At 45.4% G+C, this 19,523-nt stretch overlaps 10 protein-coding genes and 1 non-coding gene across 11 annotated transcripts; 2 read left to right on the top strand and 9 right to left on the bottom strand.

Annotated features, from left to right (window-relative positions):
• Positions 1-42: 42 nt before the first annotated feature.
• On the bottom strand, positions 43-2,068 carry I203_102893 (uncharacterized protein; the record flags this gene model as incomplete). The annotated part of the gene is made up of 8 exons (XM_019147168.1): positions 43-186; positions 256-554; positions 663-801; positions 909-1,145; positions 1,237-1,347; positions 1,406-1,548; positions 1,632-1,822; positions 1,884-2,068. 8 exons carry the CDS (start codon positions 2,066-2,068, stop codon positions 43-45), a joined length of 1,449 nt encoding a protein of 482 aa, XP_019003718.1.
• Positions 2,069-2,493: 425 nt separating this feature from the next.
• On the bottom strand, positions 2,494-2,609 carry I203_102892. Its single transcript, XR_002021893.2, has one exon. It is a non-coding gene; the product is annotated as a 5S ribosomal RNA (ribosomal RNA).
• A 185-nt stretch (positions 2,610-2,794) lies between these two features.
• On the bottom strand, positions 2,795-3,481 carry I203_102891 (uncharacterized protein; the record flags this gene model as incomplete). The annotated part of the gene is made up of 1 exon (XM_019147167.1): positions 2,795-3,481. One exon carries the CDS (start codon positions 3,479-3,481, stop codon positions 2,795-2,797), a length of 687 nt encoding a protein of 228 aa, XP_019003717.1.
• A 796-nt stretch (positions 3,482-4,277) lies between these two features.
• On the bottom strand, positions 4,278-5,159 carry I203_102890 (uncharacterized protein; the record flags this gene model as incomplete). The annotated part of the gene is made up of 1 exon (XM_019147166.1): positions 4,278-5,159. The coding sequence occupies one exon, from the start codon at positions 5,157-5,159 to the stop codon at positions 4,278-4,280; it is 882 nt and encodes a 293-aa protein (XP_019003716.1).
• A 611-nt stretch (positions 5,160-5,770) lies between these two features.
• On the bottom strand, positions 5,771-6,088 carry I203_102889 (uncharacterized protein; the record flags this gene model as incomplete). Its single annotated transcript, XM_065517201.1, has 1 exon — positions 5,771-6,088. One exon carries the CDS (start codon positions 6,086-6,088, stop codon positions 5,771-5,773), a length of 318 nt encoding a protein of 105 aa, XP_065374019.1.
• A 34-nt stretch (positions 6,089-6,122) lies between these two features.
• I203_102888 (uncharacterized protein) lies at positions 6,123-6,569 on the bottom strand (the record flags this gene model as incomplete). Its single annotated transcript, XM_019147165.1, has 1 exon — positions 6,123-6,569. The coding sequence occupies one exon, from the start codon at positions 6,567-6,569 to the stop codon at positions 6,123-6,125; it is 447 nt and encodes a 148-aa protein (XP_019003715.1).
• Positions 6,570-7,023: 454 nt separating this feature from the next.
• On the bottom strand, positions 7,024-7,598 carry I203_102887 (mitochondrial 37S ribosomal mS33 domain-containing protein; the record flags this gene model as incomplete). Its single annotated transcript, XM_019147164.1, has 2 exons — positions 7,024-7,058; positions 7,151-7,598. The coding sequence occupies 2 exons, from the start codon at positions 7,596-7,598 to the stop codon at positions 7,024-7,026; spliced, it is 483 nt and encodes a 160-aa protein (XP_019003714.1).
• A 644-nt stretch (positions 7,599-8,242) lies between these two features.
• Positions 8,243-11,533, top strand: I203_102886 (uncharacterized protein; the record flags this gene model as incomplete). Its single annotated transcript, XM_019147163.1, has 3 exons — positions 8,243-10,835; positions 10,902-11,043; positions 11,104-11,533. The coding sequence occupies 3 exons, from the start codon at positions 8,243-8,245 to the stop codon at positions 11,531-11,533; spliced, it is 3,165 nt and encodes a 1,054-aa protein (XP_019003713.1).
• Positions 11,534-12,687: 1,154 nt separating this feature from the next.
• I203_102885 (uncharacterized protein) lies at positions 12,688-15,045 on the bottom strand (the record flags this gene model as incomplete). Its single annotated transcript, XM_019147162.2, has 11 exons — positions 12,688-12,777; positions 12,864-13,118; positions 13,377-13,458; positions 13,532-13,654; positions 13,712-13,793; positions 13,857-13,964; positions 14,052-14,139; positions 14,225-14,401; positions 14,468-14,532; positions 14,603-14,871; positions 14,954-15,045. The coding sequence occupies 11 exons, from the start codon at positions 15,043-15,045 to the stop codon at positions 12,688-12,690; spliced, it is 1,431 nt and encodes a 476-aa protein (XP_019003712.2).
• A 395-nt stretch (positions 15,046-15,440) lies between these two features.
• On the top strand, positions 15,441-16,067 carry I203_102884 (uncharacterized protein; the record flags this gene model as incomplete). The annotated part of the gene is made up of 1 exon (XM_019147161.1): positions 15,441-16,067. The coding sequence occupies one exon, from the start codon at positions 15,441-15,443 to the stop codon at positions 16,065-16,067; it is 627 nt and encodes a 208-aa protein (XP_019003711.1).
• A 199-nt stretch (positions 16,068-16,266) lies between these two features.
• I203_102883 (uncharacterized protein) lies at positions 16,267-19,078 on the bottom strand (the record flags this gene model as incomplete). The annotated part of the gene is made up of 6 exons (XM_019147160.1): positions 16,267-16,308; positions 16,378-16,871; positions 16,999-17,638; positions 17,755-17,989; positions 18,118-18,674; positions 18,824-19,078. 6 exons carry the CDS (start codon positions 19,076-19,078, stop codon positions 16,267-16,269), a joined length of 2,223 nt encoding a protein of 740 aa, XP_019003710.1.
• Between the last annotated feature and the right edge of the window lie 445 nt (positions 19,079-19,523).

Genomic DNA, 19,523 nt, shown 5'->3' with positions numbered 1-19,523 from the left:
CCTATGAATAATGCAAATTGATATCGGTGCATTGTATGAAATTTACACTGAGTTGAAAGCTACTTGTCTAGGTAATCTGAATGACAAGCAATACATATCCTTACTAGGAGCTACCGATCTCACATGATGGAGATTATAATCTTGAGTGGATGTCGATAATGGATGACGAAGATCATCACTTGCTCGCTGAAGACGCAACAGAAGACATCAATCATAAATTAGCTATTTCTTGTAGTGACATGACTGCTGACTCACTTTTAGTATATCCTCTTGTGCTTTATCCAACTCCATCTCCTTCGTGAAACCATAGACGTGAACCATCGGTAATTCCTCATCCGTCAATTTTCCTCCGTCCATACCGTATTTCGCTACGAAATCTTCTTCGTTCAATAACGGTAAAAAACAACCTTGATAGGAATGCAAGAATGTCAATGCCGAGTCAGGTAGGTTCATAATGAAATGCTGTATGATCTTAGGTGGTTCAGGCAATTTCTGTTCTTCTTCAACTTGAGGAGGATGAGAATTGGTCAGAGTGGTAACACCTAACGTCTCAGCTATACTGCTAACAGCATTTGATATTGCACTTTGGATAGGTTTCCCCTCTTGTTCTTGTTCTTGTTCTTGTTGAGCTTTCTTCTTGGATTCTAAAATAGCTGCTTCACGCTTTTTACGCTCTTCCCTCTGTTTCCTCTTGGATGGTGCTGGAGCACTAGCCTTGAATGGATTGCGCCATACTTCCAATGCGATGGTGCGTATGAATTCGGATCCGTCCTGTTCGAATATACGAAGGTTGTTCTCGACCTATGGATAGTTAACGTGTCAGCTAGTCAAGCTCGACCATCTGATCGATACATGATCAATCCAGTGATTCATACGATATGTATACAATACGATTAAATCGCACTCACATGGTTTTTAATCCTGTTCTCCCTCATCCACTTGACACTCTCCGGATTTAAATCATTGCCCAATACGTAACTTCCCCTTTTGGCGGCAGGTACAGCGAACGGTCCTACTCCCGCCATCACATCCGCTACTAACGAGTTGGGCTTGAACAGGTCGATCAATCGTTCGTGCTCGTGATGCAGACGGGAGTTCCAGTAGACTCGTGAGAAATCAAAAGTGAATGTACAATTCGATTCGTTCTACGGGATTGCCAGTCATTGATTAGCCTCAGTCAGAACGAACAAGTTTGGAGTAAGGCCAGATAGCGTTGATTGACTGAGTCGAACTGACCAGAGTGGTTATATAATCTTTATCGCCTGCTATAACCTCCATGTCAAAATACCTATACTGAGCATGTATCGTATCTAACTTATTTACGACTGTTCGTAAACCGGGATTTTTCTACTAAGCATTGTCAGCTGAAGTATCGACCGTGGAGAACGTGAATTAGCTGACTGACATCCAGTATGACTTGACCGATAAGGTACCTATAAGGTAACCACTCTTCACGCAAGTTCATATGCGCTATATGACCAGTGGAAGTGAATGATGAAGGGATATCATCCGATTTGGTGGTTGGTAACACAGCACATAGTATCTCGGCTGTGATCACGCACATATAAAACATCATCAGCTACACCGTCTCTATTTCGGATCATCTTTGTGAGTATATGTAGACTACTCACATGTGTTCCAATTGTCATATCCTAGCTGCACGTTCTCTTTCCTCAGACCCAATGTTTCCCTATCGATCAACTCCCTAGTTTCGGACGGTATATCTTCCTCTCGAGAGACATGTAATCGTATCCATCTTATACCTTTCTCACTATTTTGGGATTCTACTATCGGCTTCACTTTAGGAAGGTCCAAGACTTGTCTATTTCACCAGATCGATCAGTTCTCTGGATCCGCTTATTATGGGATATTATTTGACTTACCCTCTTAACGCGAGATTGGATCTGATCTTTCCCACCTTGGATGCTTCTATAGCTATCGAGATGACAGGTACATCTCGTTGAAAGGCACTCCTATCCAAGGTCTGCATACCGATGTGCTGGGGTGGTCTCATGAATGCGGCAAGTGCTCCGAAGGGTTGAGAGGATGATGAAGAAGGAACGGACATCTTGAGAAATCGCTTGATAGACGCTCGATATGGGGATCTAACAAGGGTAGATCTGGTAGCGAGCACTAGTCTGGTAGAGGACCTCAGCATCAGCTAGCAAGGTGAAGCAAGAGTCTTATCTTATCTATGTGTGTAGAAGCATAAACAATCATGCTACAGGAGGAATCTTCAGGACAATTTCACTGACCGAAAAAAAGTTATAAAGTGGAGGAATGCTGGCACAAATTTATCCGAAGCTTTGCCGCACAGTCACCACCTCTGCTGTGTAGCTTTTCACTCTTGCCTTTTAATGACAAACTATACGATCATCTTTCGTGCTGAGACTGGATGGGCCTTATACTCGTCGCATCTCAATGAAGAAGAGACACTCATCACTCAATGGTCCAATCCAATGATGAACACACCAAAAAGTTGGATCATTGAAAAACTACAGCACCCGGGATTCCCAAGTGGTCCCCCACCTTGGTACTAACCGAGCGATACCCAGCTTCAGCTGCCCAGAGCGGACGGGATGGGGCGTTTTATAGGTTCTATGGCCGTAGATGGAAGGACAGAACGTGAAAGACAAACATATAGGTAACAGCCGACAATCGTAGTCTCAGGATATTCTCACTTGTAGCTGGATGCAATCACCATGGCGAGGAAGAGCGTATGGAACAGCTTATAGAGTACGGAAGTTCATATTTCAAAACCTATAATTGATGATACTACGCTCTGGATCGGTGCCTAATCTTCCCAGCATCGACCGCTCAACTTGATGGTGGAAGCGAATAGCAATGGTACGTTTTGACCTTTGAAGATATCAACAAGGGTACGATTGATCTCTGATTCTTCGTTCTTGTAAGCTGGAAATACCTTGGCGGAACCAGCGATAAATGTCATCTGGGCATCTCGATATACTTCTTTCCCCTGACCTTCAAAACGACCATCATCACCTAGTTGGACGGATAAGCTTCCCCAAGTTGAACCTTTCCTCAAGCTCTGCTGAGGCCATTGGCACTGCGTAGGCTGTATATTTACACTAAACATCTTTACTTTGGCGAGAGCAGCTTGATCAATTATCTGTTGTAAGGTAGGATTGGGAATTTCTTCGTCGTATAGCTCCGATTCATCGTTTACTTCGCAAATACCAATGCCATCCAGGCCGTTGACAGTACAGTCGAACTCGTAAGGTGGATGAGGATGTTTCATAGATTTCTGTTTGGTCCTGGTCTTGCCGTCTAACCCTGCCAGGTCCGTGCTGTTCTCGATAGTCATTTTAAAAGACTTTGACACGGGTGGAAGTTCCCAGTACGGGATGATATCATGACTATCCTTCTCTCGAAATGTCACAGAGATCTCCGAGTCTCTTTGAGAGGTCTCGAAGTCGCTACGTTCGTCGGACGAGGATGAAGGGTCACTATCTGTGGACATTTTGGTGCGTTCGTATTCGGGTGACTGATTTACGAGAGTTGAAGTTGGTCAGGGATCGACACTGCATATACATCTATTATATACGATAGATCGGTCTCAGCGGCCACCCAAATACACATATCCGAGGAGGCTATCCTTTGTTCTTCTCGTAAGTTCTTCTGGCAAGTTCTGATCTTTGCTGAAAAGTGGCACATCACTGTACTGTATCCCTTGTCATAGCAGCTACAAGGCTTGTGGTTGCCGTGTCAGTTACCTGTTGGCGACATCCTTCAGCGAATAGGAGAGGTGCATGCTCCGTCATGGTCTATTTCACCAAGCCATTATGGATGATAGGTCGTAACAACGCACCGAAGCTGCGTCGTAGATCGTTTCTGCCATTGCTTCATTCTCGCTTTGTGAGATTGAATGGTCAATGGAGTTGCGTGAAGCAAGGTCTCTGGATATGATGTCCCATGCAAATGCGCGCGTGGGCAGACAATCGCCCTTGAGAGGTTATTTTGGAACAAAGAGGGGAAACAGACTGACAGATGAACCGTCATCTCGGTTGCCAGTACATTTTGCTTTAACCGGTGAGGCGGTAAAGCCAGAAGGACAAAGTCTGTTTCGTGATCGGATCTCCTCAGCTGCGAAACGTACTTGCTGGCACTCATGATCATGCTAACAGCGTTATGCATACGCATCGTGGGAAGAAAAGTATGATCATCAACAAAGGGAGAAGTCGGTACGAGACTTCATCAAGCTCTAAAAGAAGCATTGACGAATCCTCCACTATACCAAGCCATGGACGGCGTCATCCCTATCTCAACTCTCGAGTGAGATCAATCCGAAGTGCGACATCTGTGTCGACAGTCTTCACCTCAGTCCCAATGGCAGTATCGAATTGAGCTTTGGCCGTTGGGGAATTAGCCTTGGTAGATCCGATACACACGCGAATTTGTGAGTCTGCATTGTTCACTTGATCCCCCTGGGCGGTAAAGCGATTCGAATCATCATCCGATTGAGTCATTACCACCATGTTCCTATTCAGCTCGCCTTTCTGATCTCGAGCGACTTGAGTCTTGAACGACTCAGTGGAAATGGACTTGCCAACCCATGAATTCGACCCGGGATCGATTTGTAATTCGATTGATTGCATTTGGGCCAGAGAATCGCTTTTGATCAATTTGACAATCTCGCTTTGATCTTCTACCATACTTCTTAGACTGAATGATCGAGGGACCATGATCGCGGATATCATATTGACCTTTGATTTCTCTTGTGGGTTATCCACGAAGTTGAACTTTCCTGGAATATTCCCTAGCCAAGGAGATATATCGAGTTTAGTTCTATCATCAAGTATCGCCTCTGAACGGTTAGCAGAGTTATATCCCTTCGCTTTCGCTTCTTCATATTTCGATTCCAGAACGAATGAATTGATAATTACTGAATATCTGTTACGGAGAGTAGGCAATCCTCTGAAGTGATCTGCTAATCTCTTCAGAGACTTTCTGTACTCGGGATCGGCGGTTTCGGAAAGAGAAATTCTGTAGAGGACTTTCTCCAGATTGTTCCCTGCGGTTCCGGTCGAAGATTCGAAAGATGGCCGAGCTGATTCCACGGGATCGATGGTATCTGCGAAAGATGATGCATCGTGGGGGTAAAGGTGCAGTGGAGGGGGAGTATCCCCCAAAGCTACCATCGGATAATGCCAGGGATTGAGCGTCTGCCATAATTAGGTTTAAATATGATGCTGAATGGTTTACAGTATGTTTAACCATGCAGATAGTTATGAGGAAAGAAAGAAAAAGAGTGAGTGGGCAGACTACAATAGTACAGTATTTATACCTTTCCAGACCAGTCATGAGTAGGCTTCAATCCGTTGTTCACATTTTGCGCGCAGTCAGAAGTTGGAATGGATGTTTCGCTCCAACTTTATCCCTTGACACTGCTTATGCACTGTTTCATACAGTATAAGGTGGCATCGTTGGAAGAAGGCAAAGATGCACCAGTCGAAGGCCAGTTAGTGAGAGAACAAAGGATCACCACAGTCAAAACAGTCGATTTCTTCTGTACTTGTCTTTTCAGTATTTTGACATACCTATTTTTAGGGGTATGGCGATGCATGTATCATAGGTAGGTCAACAAGTAAGTTGGACTTCTGTCCCGAAGCACACAGGCATATAAGCCTTATAGCGTTCTTAGACGACATAAAGGTGTGATATGCATATGTTGTTCCACGCATTTCCTTCTATTGAAAGCGATGAGAGTTGAGCCGACTTTTTCCTCCTTTAATCTACTTATAGTTGAGAATCAACGAACGACAAATTTCAAACTGCTATTCGACGTTACTTGACCACCATCAAATCCTTTTTCTAGAAGAGCATCCACCACTTCCATGTCCATCTCATCATGAGCTGTATTGTCCAACAATGATATATCCACTACTTCAGTCTCATCCCGACTCTGAGAGGTGTAATGGACCGGATTCCAATTTTCCAATGACTTGTTGATGCATATATACGGCGTGGGATGTTTCTTGTAAGTGGGAGTTATATGGAATCCATTCGAACTTTCACCTGCCCATTGAGTATCTGATGAAGGTCGGACATGTAAGATCATAGAGTTCATTTTAGACAATATGTCGTTTTTGATGAGTGGTCCCTTATTTTTTTACGAGATCGGCGATATTGATAGATCGTACAACCTGGAAGTAGGGAACCTCACTTGTCATTGCAGATCCACGAATTCTACCTTGATTGAACGTTGTAGAAGGTGAAGAGATATCCAATTTGATGTCACTGTTAAAAATGGCAGACGTGAAATTTACATTTGATAACTCTGGATCCCTCTCGATAGCGTATCGATATTCCGCCTGTAAGGTGTCAGCATCTATAGTCACACTGTAGGGTGCGTTGACTTCGGGTAAAGTTTGGAAGAATGGGGATACCCTACTTTCAGGAGGTAGAGTGGTATCGAGATTGAGTCGGAGGTGTAATGGTTTTGTTGGACCTGGGGTAAAACTGGCTGGTGAGCTGGTGTTGTAGCTGTTAAGGTCTGTGTCGTGGTAAGTGACTTCAACACCGGAATCGTTGGTCTCAGTGACTAACATGGTCAGAACAAGCAATGATGGGTTAGGTCAACAAGCGGCTATGATGCGGAGGATGATGGACGTTTATGACAGGGGAAAAAGGGAATGAAAGTAGATTAGTATGTCTTCTGTATGATCAGCTCGTGAATCGGCATCAGGGTTGTTTAGTCTTAAAGACTTCTGGTTGAAAAGATCCCCGAAGAAGCTACGGTTTACTATCCTTTGAGCGGGTGAACTTGACTGAGACGCATCATGTGAGGGGGATGACGATGTAAGTCAGGTCTGATAGGATATATGAAATAGAACAAAGACAAAGGAGGCATGATTTGATATCATGTCTGTGTGACGATGATGCATGTGATGATGTCGGGATATCCCTGTGAGTTCAAGATACCGCATCAGCTGTGATCATCGAGATAGCGGTGGTACACTCACATGTCGTCTATGAACTGCCCCGACCTCCTCCGTCTCGTACCTATTTCTTCTTCATCTGAGATCTTCTTCCTTGACCTGCAGATTTTGTTATCAAGTGAGCCAATATTCCGTCACGAATGACAGGATGATCCCAGAAAGGGTTCCAGAGAGGTAGAGCAAGGACTTACCCTTCTTGGGAGGACCTTTACCTGCTGCTTTCCTCATCCTCACTCTTTCAGCCCTCTTCACCTCATTACCATCAGCCAACCAGCCCAATCCTCTCTTCCTCGTCACCTCCTCAAAACCTTCATCTACCAATTCCGAATTACGCAGCATGTTCCCTTCATTCTTCCACACCGGGTTCTCCATGATCACCTTACCCGAATTCGTCGTCGTCAAACTAGAAGGTAGAGGATTCCCCTGCCATCCCGCGAATGGGTTGGAAGGGTGCGTCCTGTTGAGCGCCGATATCGATGGGAATGGGTTGGTTAGCTGGGGATAGTATGATGCGATTGATGGACCTCGTAGACGACGTCGAAGGTATTTCGTTCCCATCCGCGACGAGGTAGGGTTGGAAAGGGTTTGGAAGATTGGCGAGCGCAAAGAGGACAGAAGATTGTGAAGATTTGGCGCCATTTTGAAGAATGGGTATAGGGCGCTCGATATAGGGGACAGAGATGGTGGAGAATGCGATGTAGTCTAGGTCGAGCTGCTAAAGTTGTTGAATCGACTGGTGCTGTCTTTGTAGCATCTGTCTCGACTTTTGACTTTTCATCTAATTGTAGCAAGCATCTCTTGTCTCGACGGACCAAAGACTGATAGGCAGCACGTGGATGCTTTTTCAATGCCACATCATTCGAGCCCGCCTGTCTCTGCGTGACAGGCGCGGTGGTCTCCGACCTGCAGGAATACCACACCTTTGACATTCACGTGACCTCCGTTTTTTCCGAATTTGCAGTCTTTCGGTTGATTGCGTGATCAATGATGGTGGTGGGATGATTCGTTAGTGCCCCACAGTTATCCACAGTTATCTGGAATGAATTTGGATTTTTTGATCTTTGTCCCTGATCACCTCACCACCCATTTGACCGATAATCGGAATACACAGGTCCATCTTTTTTTTTTTTCTGGCTCAACTTACTGCACCGTGTTATATATATCCACCATCCTGTTTGGCCACTACTTTCTCTCTTGCTCCTCTCATCTTGTAAAAGCTCATCTGAGCGATATCATCACTTTCTTTTCTTTCGACTTTCCATTCTGTTTCATTCTCACTCATCATGGCCCCGGTCGCTATAACCTCATCCCTCACCTCGCCTCCCGGTGTCCCCACCAAAAAATCTCAGATCGCCAACATCAAAAACGATGCTGGGCTCAACCTCGATGCTGATGGATCCTCAACCCCTTACTCTGCTACCTCTACTGCCGTGTCCGAGGCAGGTGGTAAATCTCCAGACGCCGCTGCGGTCCACAAAGCTCTCGTCGATTCGGCCTTACCTGATCCTACTCCTTCGCCAACAGATTCAGGATACTACTCCCACCTCATCGCTTCATCTCTACCTACCCCCCACACCAAAGCTGGATCAATAGTGTATGCTTCAGCCGTAGACGTCCTAGAAGCCTTTGCTGTCAAACACTCTGAATCGGTTTGGGTATACGATGATGCCACTCAAGTGGGCTTCGGAGCTAGATTATCTGAATTCTCAAGCAAGAAGATCCACGAATTGCAGACTCGAGAAGGTGCTGGTTTGGAATTAGCTGGTTACTCCAAGAAATCATCTGGTAAATTCTCAGTGTTCGCTACTATCAAGACATTGCCTTATCTCTTATCATCCCTCGAAAGGATCGAAGGAGATGTGGTAGTACACCTCTCTACCACTATTGTCAACGAATCATTAGAATTCCAAGATGGCCTTTACTCATCCGGTGTCTTGAAGGATCTCCTTTCCATTCCCGAAGACTGGGAAGTTGTCTTCTCATCTTCAGGAAACGGTTTGTTGGAAACCACATCCAAATTATACGGATCGGAAGCCAGAAAGGTCATTCAGGTAGTATCGTCCGCTGCGTCCAGTAGAGAAATCACCTCCTACACCTTCCCTTCCTCTTCGGATGCTTCCATCCCTTCGACAAAATCCTTCGATCTCTCAGCTTCTTCTGTATACGTTGTTCCTGTCGGCAAACTCGCTCAAGATCTTTACGACAACTTACCCGCTGGATCTACCTTGTTCGAGTTCAAGACTCTCAACCCATCCCCCGAACAAGTCTTCAGCGCCCTTACATCTTCGGAAGGAGCTGAAAGAAAGACTGTATCAGTCGTAGGATCTTCCAAAGCTGATGCTGAAGCTCTCAAGGCTCTTACCTTGTCTGCTCTATACTCAGCTTCCGGATCAAGCAAGGTTGTACTTCCAACTGTCAAATCAGTTGTCGCCACCTCAGCTGCCGATCTCTTACCTGCTAAGGAAGCTGCTCTCCCCGGAAAGGTCATCTCCTTCTACACTTCTCCTCTTTCACCTCTTCCTCAGCTACTCTCTCACTTGTTCCTCTCTTCTCCTTCGCTCGAAACACGACTTGCGCAATTCGGTTCGTCCGCTGCTCGAGGTGTCAAGTCGGTACTCTCACTCGCTCCTTCCGGTTCAGTCACCGATAACTTGACCGTCGATCAAGCCTCTGATGTTACTTGGGTCAACGATGCGAACGTTCTCAAATCGACCGATGTTCTCTCATCTGCTAAAGATGGCTCCATCGTTGTTCTCGAGCTGCCATGGTCCGAAGAAGAAGTAGCTGTTAAACTTACTCGATCCGAGATCTCCACTATCAAATCCAAGAACCTCCGAGTTTTCCTACTCGACTTGACCGCTTCTCCCGTCCTTCCCATCCAAGAGCAGGTCGCCTTCCTTTTATTATACACTGGTACCCAAAAACTCTCCGCTGGCGTTTGGAAAGTGCTCGACGCCTTCCACTCCCATCAACTCAACCGGGACGATGTCGAAGCTGCTCAAGCTGCTCTTACTGAGTTACACCCATCCGGATGGGAAGTACCCGAATTGGAAGAAGGTAAAACCGAGAAACTCAAGTCTACTTGGGAATGGGACGCTCTCCCCGCTACAGCTGGTATTGTCGATGTTCACTCTGATGACCAACCTTTGACTGCCTCTTGGGAATTGGCAGCTAGACATCTCTTCTTCAGAGAAGCCTTCGCTGTCCCCGAAGCCAAAGTGGTTGATTCGGACGAATCCAAGAACCTCCCCGGCATCAACGGATTGAGACCTTCGATGGCCGACGAAACTTTCCTCGTTACCGTTTCCGAAAACAGGAGATTGACTCCTGCTAGCTACGATCGAAATGTATTCCATTTGGAACTTGATACCGCTGGTACAGGCTTGAAATATGAGATTGGAGAAGCTATCGGTATCCATGGATGGAATGACACCGAAGAAGTATTGGATTTCTGCTCATGGTATGGCCTCAACCCCGACGACCTAGTCACCTTCTCCAACCCTCTCAAAGCAGGTACCAACGAAACCCGAACCATCTTCCAACTCTTACAACAGAATGTTGACCTGTTCGGTAGACCCGGTAAAGCGTTCTATGCTGCTCTGTCCAAGACCGCCAAGGCCAAAGCCGACGCGATGGCTCTCAAGTTCATCTCTGCTCCGGAAGGTAATGAGCTCTTCCAAAAGATGGCTGAGAAAGAGACTGTTACCTTTGCCGATGTTTTGTTCAGATACAAGACTGCTCGACCATCTATCGCAGATTTGATCGGTATGATACCTGAGATCAAACCTAGACATTATTCCATCGCTTCCAGTCAAAAGGCTGTGGGTGACAAGGTTGAATTATTGATTGTCACGGTTGATTGGAAGGATCACAAGGGTGAGTCAACCTGTTCCTCCCTGTGAACATGAGCAGCATTAACTGATAAATTTGATGCTTGTATAGGCTCTCCTCGGTTCGGTCAATGTACTCGATACCTCGCCGCTCTTGCTCCAGGTGCTAAAGTGACTGTATCCATCAAACCATCCGTCATGAAATTACCTCCTGACAACAAGCAACCTATCATCATGGCTGGTCTCGGTACTGGGTGAGTCATCGCACCTTCTCAATTACATAGAGACACGTTACTCATAATTGTTCACTATAGTGCCGCTCCCTTCCGAGCTTTCATGCAACACAGAGCATGGCAACGAACCCAAGGAATCGAAGTCGGTCCTCTCATCTACTACTTTGGTTCTCGATACCGATCTCAGGAATACCTCTACGGAGAAGAGATCGAAGCTTACATCGCCAGTGGAATCATCTCTCATGCGGGTCTGGCATTCTCTCGAGATTCAGACTCGAAGACATATATCCAACACAAGATGTCAGCCGACAAGAAGATGTTATCCAAACTCTTACTTGGTAAAGATTCAGATGCGGCTTACTTCTACCTCTGTGGACCTACTTGGCCTGTACCCGATGTGTTTGAAGCTCTTGTTGGCAGTTTGACTGACACGGGTATGGACAGGAAGAAGGCTGAGGAGTATATCGAGGAATTGAAGGAGGAAGAAAGATACGTATTGGAAGTTTACTAGACTCACTTCCTGGCAAGGTGGATGGACTATCGTACATCTAGGAGTTGGTTATGTTATAGATTATATATTTACTATCGCTATATTTATGACGGATGGATATCTTATCTATAATCGAAATGAAGTCGCTTACTGACAGCTAAAATATGACAAGTGCTCAGATAGACTAAGGCATTCATCACTTGAGCTGCTTGGAGCATGGCGTTGCATCACCATCATATAATACAGTCCATACTGAATTACTATTCTGTTCGTCAAGTCCTGACTAACAAATTCGGCTCAATCTCGAAGTGGTTTTTGCTCGTAATTGAAATAATCATTCTTAAATCGACTCACCAGCTCTGCCAGGACAAGCATTGCGGAATTCATCCACATATCGACTACGCTCTCTCAGTCTTGCGCATTTCTTCCCATTCCGAGCGTGTGGGTTATTTGGGAATTCATTCGTATTTTGCGAAGTGGCGAATTCAGATGAATTCGTATATAACGGCTGCCGTTCATTAACTGCGTGAGAGTCTTGGCTTGTTGCGGCTGATGATTTTGCTGTCGTTATCATTTTGCGAAACCAAAGGCATCGAAGTAAGTCGAGGAAATGGATCTAAAATGGGTAAGGTGAATCGAGAAGTACGGATACCGATATATATCGTTCGATGTACTTTACTCAAGTACTTCTTCTCCCTGAATCTATTTTCGGAGTACACCCAGGTCAGACCGATCTGACAGCAATCTGATCTGAAGCACACAACATAACATGGCATGTGCTTTACAATCTGAATCGTCCCGGCGACACAAGGAGCCAACGACCAAGGGGTCGCGCACAATGGAAAGCAGCCTTCTCCTTCGTGTGTCCATGGACCCCCACAGCTCCAAATACGTCACTTAGGCTCACAGAGCTAACGATGCCACACTGAGATGTGAAACTCTTGAGTGATCCTTATATTGCATCCTCGCACAAAAAGAGTGACTTTAGAACAGCTTGTCTTGTTGGATAAGAATATACAATACATCAGTCGTCTGTGAGTATAATTATGCAGAATGTATATATATGCAAGTCATCCTAGATTACATGTGAGGAAAGAGACGCGTTCGTACATTAAAGTATGGTTAATTATGAAATGCTTCGGCACGAAGTACTGTATTATTTGGTTCGTTCCCTATCACACTTGATCCCCTACGATCACGTACGGTTCAAGCAGCTGACTCCTAGCTACAGACCACCAAAACACCTTCCACTGGAGTATCGAGCCCTGAAACACCATAGCATCAGCATATTCCTGTGCACACTGGGGTGTTTCGTTGTTCCAAATTTCGGTCATACTCCGGTCATACTTACCTTCTGTCTATGCATTACCACCAGCGTATCTCCACCCTGACTGAACTCGTCGCTAGATTCGAAAACTATCCTCCCCTGTATCGTCTTGGCTCCAGCAGGCTTCATCACTCTGAGATAAGTCCTATCAGACGAGGGCTGGACGTTTCCTTCGCCTAATTCTTGTCTGAAGTAAGCGAGTAAGACGTCGAACGCTTGTGAGAGAGGTAGACGGAGCCAGAACCGGGTTGTTATGGTGTTATAAGTACCGGATTGTGTCTATCGATCAGAAATTTGATTCAGTATTCAATGTTACAAGGTATAGCAGAAATCAACGCTCAAGTCAGAGCGTGTTGAGTGATGTTTATTATATAAATGGGATCGTTCGGATGACCAAGTGCACATAGAACGAATCAACGCTCAAGTCAGAGCGTGTTGAGTGATGTTTATTATATAAATGGGATCTTTCGGATGACCAAGTGCACAAAGAGAAAAAGGGGAGATGCAGATATACTTGATAGCGCAAGAACGACTCACTATGTTACCTGTCCCCCTCATAAACTGCGATTCCTGCTGATTGAATTGACTTCCCCATTGACTCTCATTCTTCATCCTTTGACTATATGACGACCACAAATCTTGTCAGTTTCACGCGGCAATATCAGACAAGAGTAGAGGAGGGGTGAGCTCACCTGGCAGCATAAGCCTGAGAAGCGGTGCTATTGAACACCGGATCTACTACTGTCATCATTCCTGCCTGTTTCATACCCTGCGTGAGAGCTTCAGGTATCTGTTCGCGTCGAAGCTGACTCGGTCTGTTGATGTACCATATAAGCTGCAGTTGCTTCTCTCAGTGGAGATCGATAACTCACGTCATACACCATGGATGTGATTTGATACCTTCCATCGTGATCCTCTGACTAGGATCTATCGTTAACATCGCCAGCAATATGGCTGAAATTCGTAAAGTCATAAATCAGCTACGCAGCCTGAGATACAAATTCGTGGCCAGCTTACCCCTCGCCTGACCTCGTATCCTTGTCCATGGATCATACTGCAGCAATTCTCCCGTACGATACGCGCAGAATTCAGGTGAGGCATCGGAAGGTTCATCCCAAGGGGTATCTGAGTATCAATACATCAGCTCGAGACAAGTGCCTCCTCTTTTTGATGTACTTCTCGAAGTGTGCGTCTGAGAGGTATCAGACTCACTTCCTACCAACAAAGTATACAGCACAACACCCATACCCCAAATATCAACCGGTTCAGCATGATAACCCGTTCCAGCTGGATTACCGAGCTACAAGAGTACCCATTGTCAGCAATAAATCCAGTTAGTCCCGCTGCATCATTATGTTTGGAAAACAGCTGAGGATCGTACATACCTCAGGAGCGACATAAGGTAAACTACCACATCTTCCACTTAACAACCTAGTCTTGCCTTTATGCTTGAATACCGCACATAAACCGAAATCTGATATCTTCAAATTACCGTTGGCGGCTAAGAGTAAGTTCTCAGGTTTGAGATCACGGTGAGCTATCCCTTTGTCGTGGATGTATTCCTATGCAGACGACCATCAGCAAGTTCAGCGGAGCTGACGTGATTTTAAGGAGATAAAGATACATACCATTCCTGAGACTAATTGGGAGAAATAGAATTTGGCCAAGTCTTCTGGAACACCATAATCTGGAGCTATATATCAAGCAAGTACTCGTCGTCAGTCTCACATTATCGCGACAATTGTATTGAGATCAGTACTCACCTATCTTATCGAAAAGATCCCCTCCCACTGCCAACTCCAGAACCATGTATAGGCCCGGTACCCAGCCCATCCTCTCTTTATCCTTCTCGACCACCTCGGAATGTATGAACTGCAGGATATAGTCGTTCTTCAGTGCTTTGTGGACCTGTACTTCCTTTTGTAGTTCTTTGACGTTGGGTGTGCCGTAGCCCAGCGTAGGGGAGATGAACAGGTTGATAACTTTACAGGCTGCTACTCTACCTTGGGAGTCGTCTATTGCTCGGAACACCCTACAAATCATCACGAACATTAGCATGTAGATGGCAAGGTGGTATGACATGATACATCAGTAGAGATAGAGAGAGAGCTCACTTTGAGAATCCTCCTCCACCAATCTCCTCTCCTATCCTGTACCCATGGACGACAGGGTACCTAAGCTGACTGTGATGGTCATCGACGTCCATCGTGACAGATACTGAATAACCCTTGCGTGCTCAGTAGACAGTATATCTTCCTATGTCAGAGTGATATCAAGCCAAGCCCTGTAGGACGAGAAGGTAGAGACGATAGCCGAAGCCGTTAACAGTGTACCGAGACGAATTGAATGGAGAATCCACAAAATCAAAGACGAAATATCCAAAAATCATTGAAGTGGATGTCAGATTACATCAACCCGACACCCACAGACGCGTCAAACAGCAGGATGACAATCCAGGCACGATACGAAAGGGAGTCACGTGACACACACCACGAAATAAAAAGATAGAGATGTCCTCGAGGAAAGAAGAAGATGGGGATATGTATGTAATGTAGTCTTGCTCACTGGTAGCGCACAAGGTATCAACCAAGAGACCCAATCATGTCTGCGGCCGACAACTTTCCTCAGACAGCCTCTTCATATTCATCCAACGACCTCAGGACCTATCCCAGAACGAGGGTTCTCACCTCCCAGCTAGATTTCAAACCCATTTCACCTGAACAGACGATCCACCTTCGTCATAAAGTATTATGGCCGTCTATATCGATAGATGATCAGTTGATACCAGAGTACGACTTCGAGGAAGACACTATTCACTTGGGTGCTTTCCTCAATCCTCATCAATTGACACCTTCAATCGAGGCTGGTATCGAGGCTAAGGACGAGGATCAAATATCAGATTTGATAGGGGTTTTAACATTAGCCAACCAACGATACGATGATCCCTCTATAGATGCTCCGGTACATATCCAACTTCACAAGTTCGCTATTCACCCTTCATACCAATCCAAAGGGATAGGTCGACACCTTCTCGCTTACGCTATCCAGATACTCAAAACTAGATACCATGAAGACAGGATATTATTTCATTTCGACGCTAGAGTCAGTCAGAAGAGGTTTTACGAAAAGTGCGGTATGAGTATATTGGATGACAAGACATTTTGGAAATTTGGTAAGACTGGGAATGCAGAGGGAGTAGAGTATGTCAAGATGGGTTGTATAATATGAGACGACGTATAATCAATATCTGACGTTGTATCATTTGGGAGGTTTCATTTGTTTCATCTTGATAGATCGGATGAAATAGCATTGTACAAGACATTTGTATCCCTGTGCATGATACTCTACAGTATTCAAAGCTACACGATATGATAAGTAATGACGAATACTAATAATGCTGGAAACCTCAAACCGCACATGGCATCACCTAAAAATCCAAAATTTCCATAAATTCTTTATCATCGGTGTACTGACAGATACAAAACACTATCAGCATTGACTGTATGACCCCCAAGCCAATAAGATACCTTAGACTCACATCAAACAAGACCAATCTCTCCCCATCCATAACAACCGTATCAATCTCTCTATTCATATATCTCTTTTCCGAATACACGAACGGTAATTCCCTACCAGTCTTAATCTCATATTTCAAGGGTAATTTCTTCTTCAAGACCGTTTCCTCAGAGACCAGAACGATACCATCTCTATCCCCATCATATCTCTGACTCTGACTTCCATCTAATGACTTTCGCTTAGATGGCGAACCCCCCTTTTCGTTTGCACTAGCAGTCGGAGGTGTACTCGACGTGTTGGATGCAGACGAGGTTGTAGACAAACCAAACATCAATCTCTGTACTATACCTCTCGGTGAAGTCGGTAAACTCCCAACGAAACCTTCATTCCGCCTAGAATAGATTTCCTGTCTTACTCTCATCGGGTCGAAATCGTATAGTCTAACAGTGGTAGACGATTCAGAAGCGTGCGGGTAGGGTACGACGTATCGTGAGCCGTAGACGTAGCACACCCAGGCTATGGAGACGCACAGATACAAAGGTTCATTAGCGCGCAATTCATGATATGTGTAGCATGATAAGTTAGTCTCATGGCAAGACAAACAGCGAGATGAGGGAGCATCCAAGGACTCGACTTCACTCACAAGGTTCAGGTTCATCCGGTCCAATCAACCTAACTTTCGGCGCTATCGACTCCCATCGAACAACCGGTGCAGGCCGGGGAAACGCCTGAAGCAATAGCGGACTGGTGGGAGCAGGCAAGTACGCCAAGAAAGTCTTCTTGAGAGAGAACATAACGAAGTGTGGATGGTTATGAGGAGCGGCAGCGAGAGGTTGACAGTAAAATTCGATTATGATTATCCCACTTTCGGGATCAGGGACAAACTGCTGTATATTCTCAGGAGGGTGGGTTGGGAATGTATGTCGAGGGGGTGGATCCGTTCTGATTGTCAATCTTGGTGGAGGGAGGTTCTCGTCTAGGTCAATGACGAATTCCGGTAAGTCGATGATAGCTATTTGAGTAGGTGTGTGGGGTGGAGCAGGTTCATTCGAGTTTGTTCCTTCGGACGCAGTGGAGGTAGTAGGGCAATTTGTCGTGGATGAGAATGGTGGGAAAGCATATATGTATAGATGATGTGTGAATACTAGATCTCGAGCGTCGGCCAGGTCATCTTGGATCAAGGAATCGGGCCGTAGGCGTGTTCTGACTGATGGGACGAGGAATGAGGTCGGAGTGAGTAGGATGAACGATTCGAAGGTCGATACTGCTGGCGGTTTGAGCGTCTATGGGTAGAGAGGATGTAAGTGAGCAGGTGTTCCCGTGTAATGGTACAAGGGAGGTCAAAGAAGAGAGACGTTCGTTTCAAGGGCAGCATCAGCCAAGTGAAAGGCAAGCTCACCACAGCCAATCTTCCTGTAGTCCACTGCCATCCTACCAAATGATCTTTCGCCCCACTATTGTTATTCCTCAATACGAACAATCCATCATCGCAGATTTGGAACCCTAGCGAAGCGATCCTCGCGTGGAGTGGTCCGGGCCATTCGAGTACTGGTTGAGCAGCTTTGGGATGGGGTTGGAATGTCGATAGTGTTAAAAGATGGATATGGAGAGTGTAGTTTCGGGGTGAAGGGTGTCTGAAATTGCAGATACATCAATACAATATCTCCAGGAGGTGAAGGACATACAGTCTCTTTGATCAAGGACTGATATTCTGCCCTCATGTCAGAGAAACTAAGAGCAAAAAAGTGCTTCTTCAACTCACCTTACTTCAGCGACCACGAACAGATCTTGTCCAGGATCAACCGCGAAATCCTGCATATCAAAATCGAACTTGTGTGTTTTCCTAATATCATTAACCAATTGATCTTCTTCGTACTCTTCGACAACTTCCTCTTCCTCATCGCCTCCTTGTTCTTCAGTATTCGATTTATCCTTTTTCTCTTCTTTCACATTGATATCCTCCCAATCATCTCCTTTACTCAACTCATAAACCGCCACCTCCCTCCCCGCCTCCCTAGGTCCGATAAACTGCACCGGCGGGACATTCCTCAACAGCACCCCTTCGAGGTACTCATACAACCTTCCTTCACTTTCTTGAAACTTTATCGAATTCGAAGATCGAGCTTGAAAATTCTTGAATCTCGTTAATCTCTCTCTTAGCGTCGAAAGTAGAACCGCCTTAGAGGGTGGTATATGGTTGGTATTAGACGATTGAGGTAATAAGGCATTAGGATTCAGTTTGAGAGAATTACATTGTAAGGTGTATGTGAGTGAGATGGGGATGGACGATGAGAGAATCTCGTTGAGTCGTTTACAAACCTATATAAGTTGTCAAAATCAATTAGCAAATCGTACTTAGCACCTCGTATATCATCTATCCATAAAAGCAGACTATTGGAACACTTGGTTATACTGAAAATATAAAAGATGATCAAGTGTAGCATACAGCTTGTAGATAACCGACTCACTCTAAAACATCTACTGAGCGTTATCCGATCCAACCCCACAAAGACCCTTTCCAGCAATTCATCAGGTAAAGCGAACAGCCAATTCACACCGTTCTTATCTGGATTCTCATATGCTGGTGGGATCCTTCCTGGAGGTGGGAAGTACGATGCGGCTGGTGGTACAGGCGAAGAGGTGGTAGATGATGATGCAGATGAGGTCGATGGAGTCGGGGAAAAGGACGCTCTTCGCATTCGAAGACGATCTAACATTGACATTGCGATGGATATGTACTTTGTAATATGATTATGATTCACCTGCTCAACCTGATGCTTGTCTGACAGAGTATGATGTACGACTGAGACCGAACAAGAGATGTGATCAGGTGTTAAGCCTGATGTGATGTGATATGTGTGATGCTGAGTCAGTAGTCGGTCATCCTCCTCCTCCACTCGACTTTCTCGACTTCGGGTGGCAGTGGCGACTGATGATGGGCGTCCATGCAATCAATCGCTGCATGATTGGATGCATTGTATCAATGGTCTCACCGAGCTGTCTATCCGATACAGGAGGGTTGCACTTGGGCTAACTACCAGTTTCTCATCTTTCCAGTATTCAATGCATTGTCTGATTGTACAAATGGAATGACCTAGTAAAGATACAATACAATACAGTACAACAGACATAATCTCGTATAATTCATGGAAGCATTACCACTACGAT

This window comes from Kwoniella mangroviensis (assembly GCF_000507465.2).
Source record: "Kwoniella mangroviensis CBS 8507 chromosome 1 map unlocalized Ctg01, whole genome shotgun sequence".
Lineage (NCBI taxonomy): Eukaryota > Fungi > Basidiomycota > Tremellomycetes > Tremellales > Cryptococcaceae > Kwoniella > Kwoniella mangrovensis.
The sequence above is the reverse complement of the archived record's forward strand: the minus strand, read 5'-3'. Positions and strand labels throughout refer to the sequence as shown.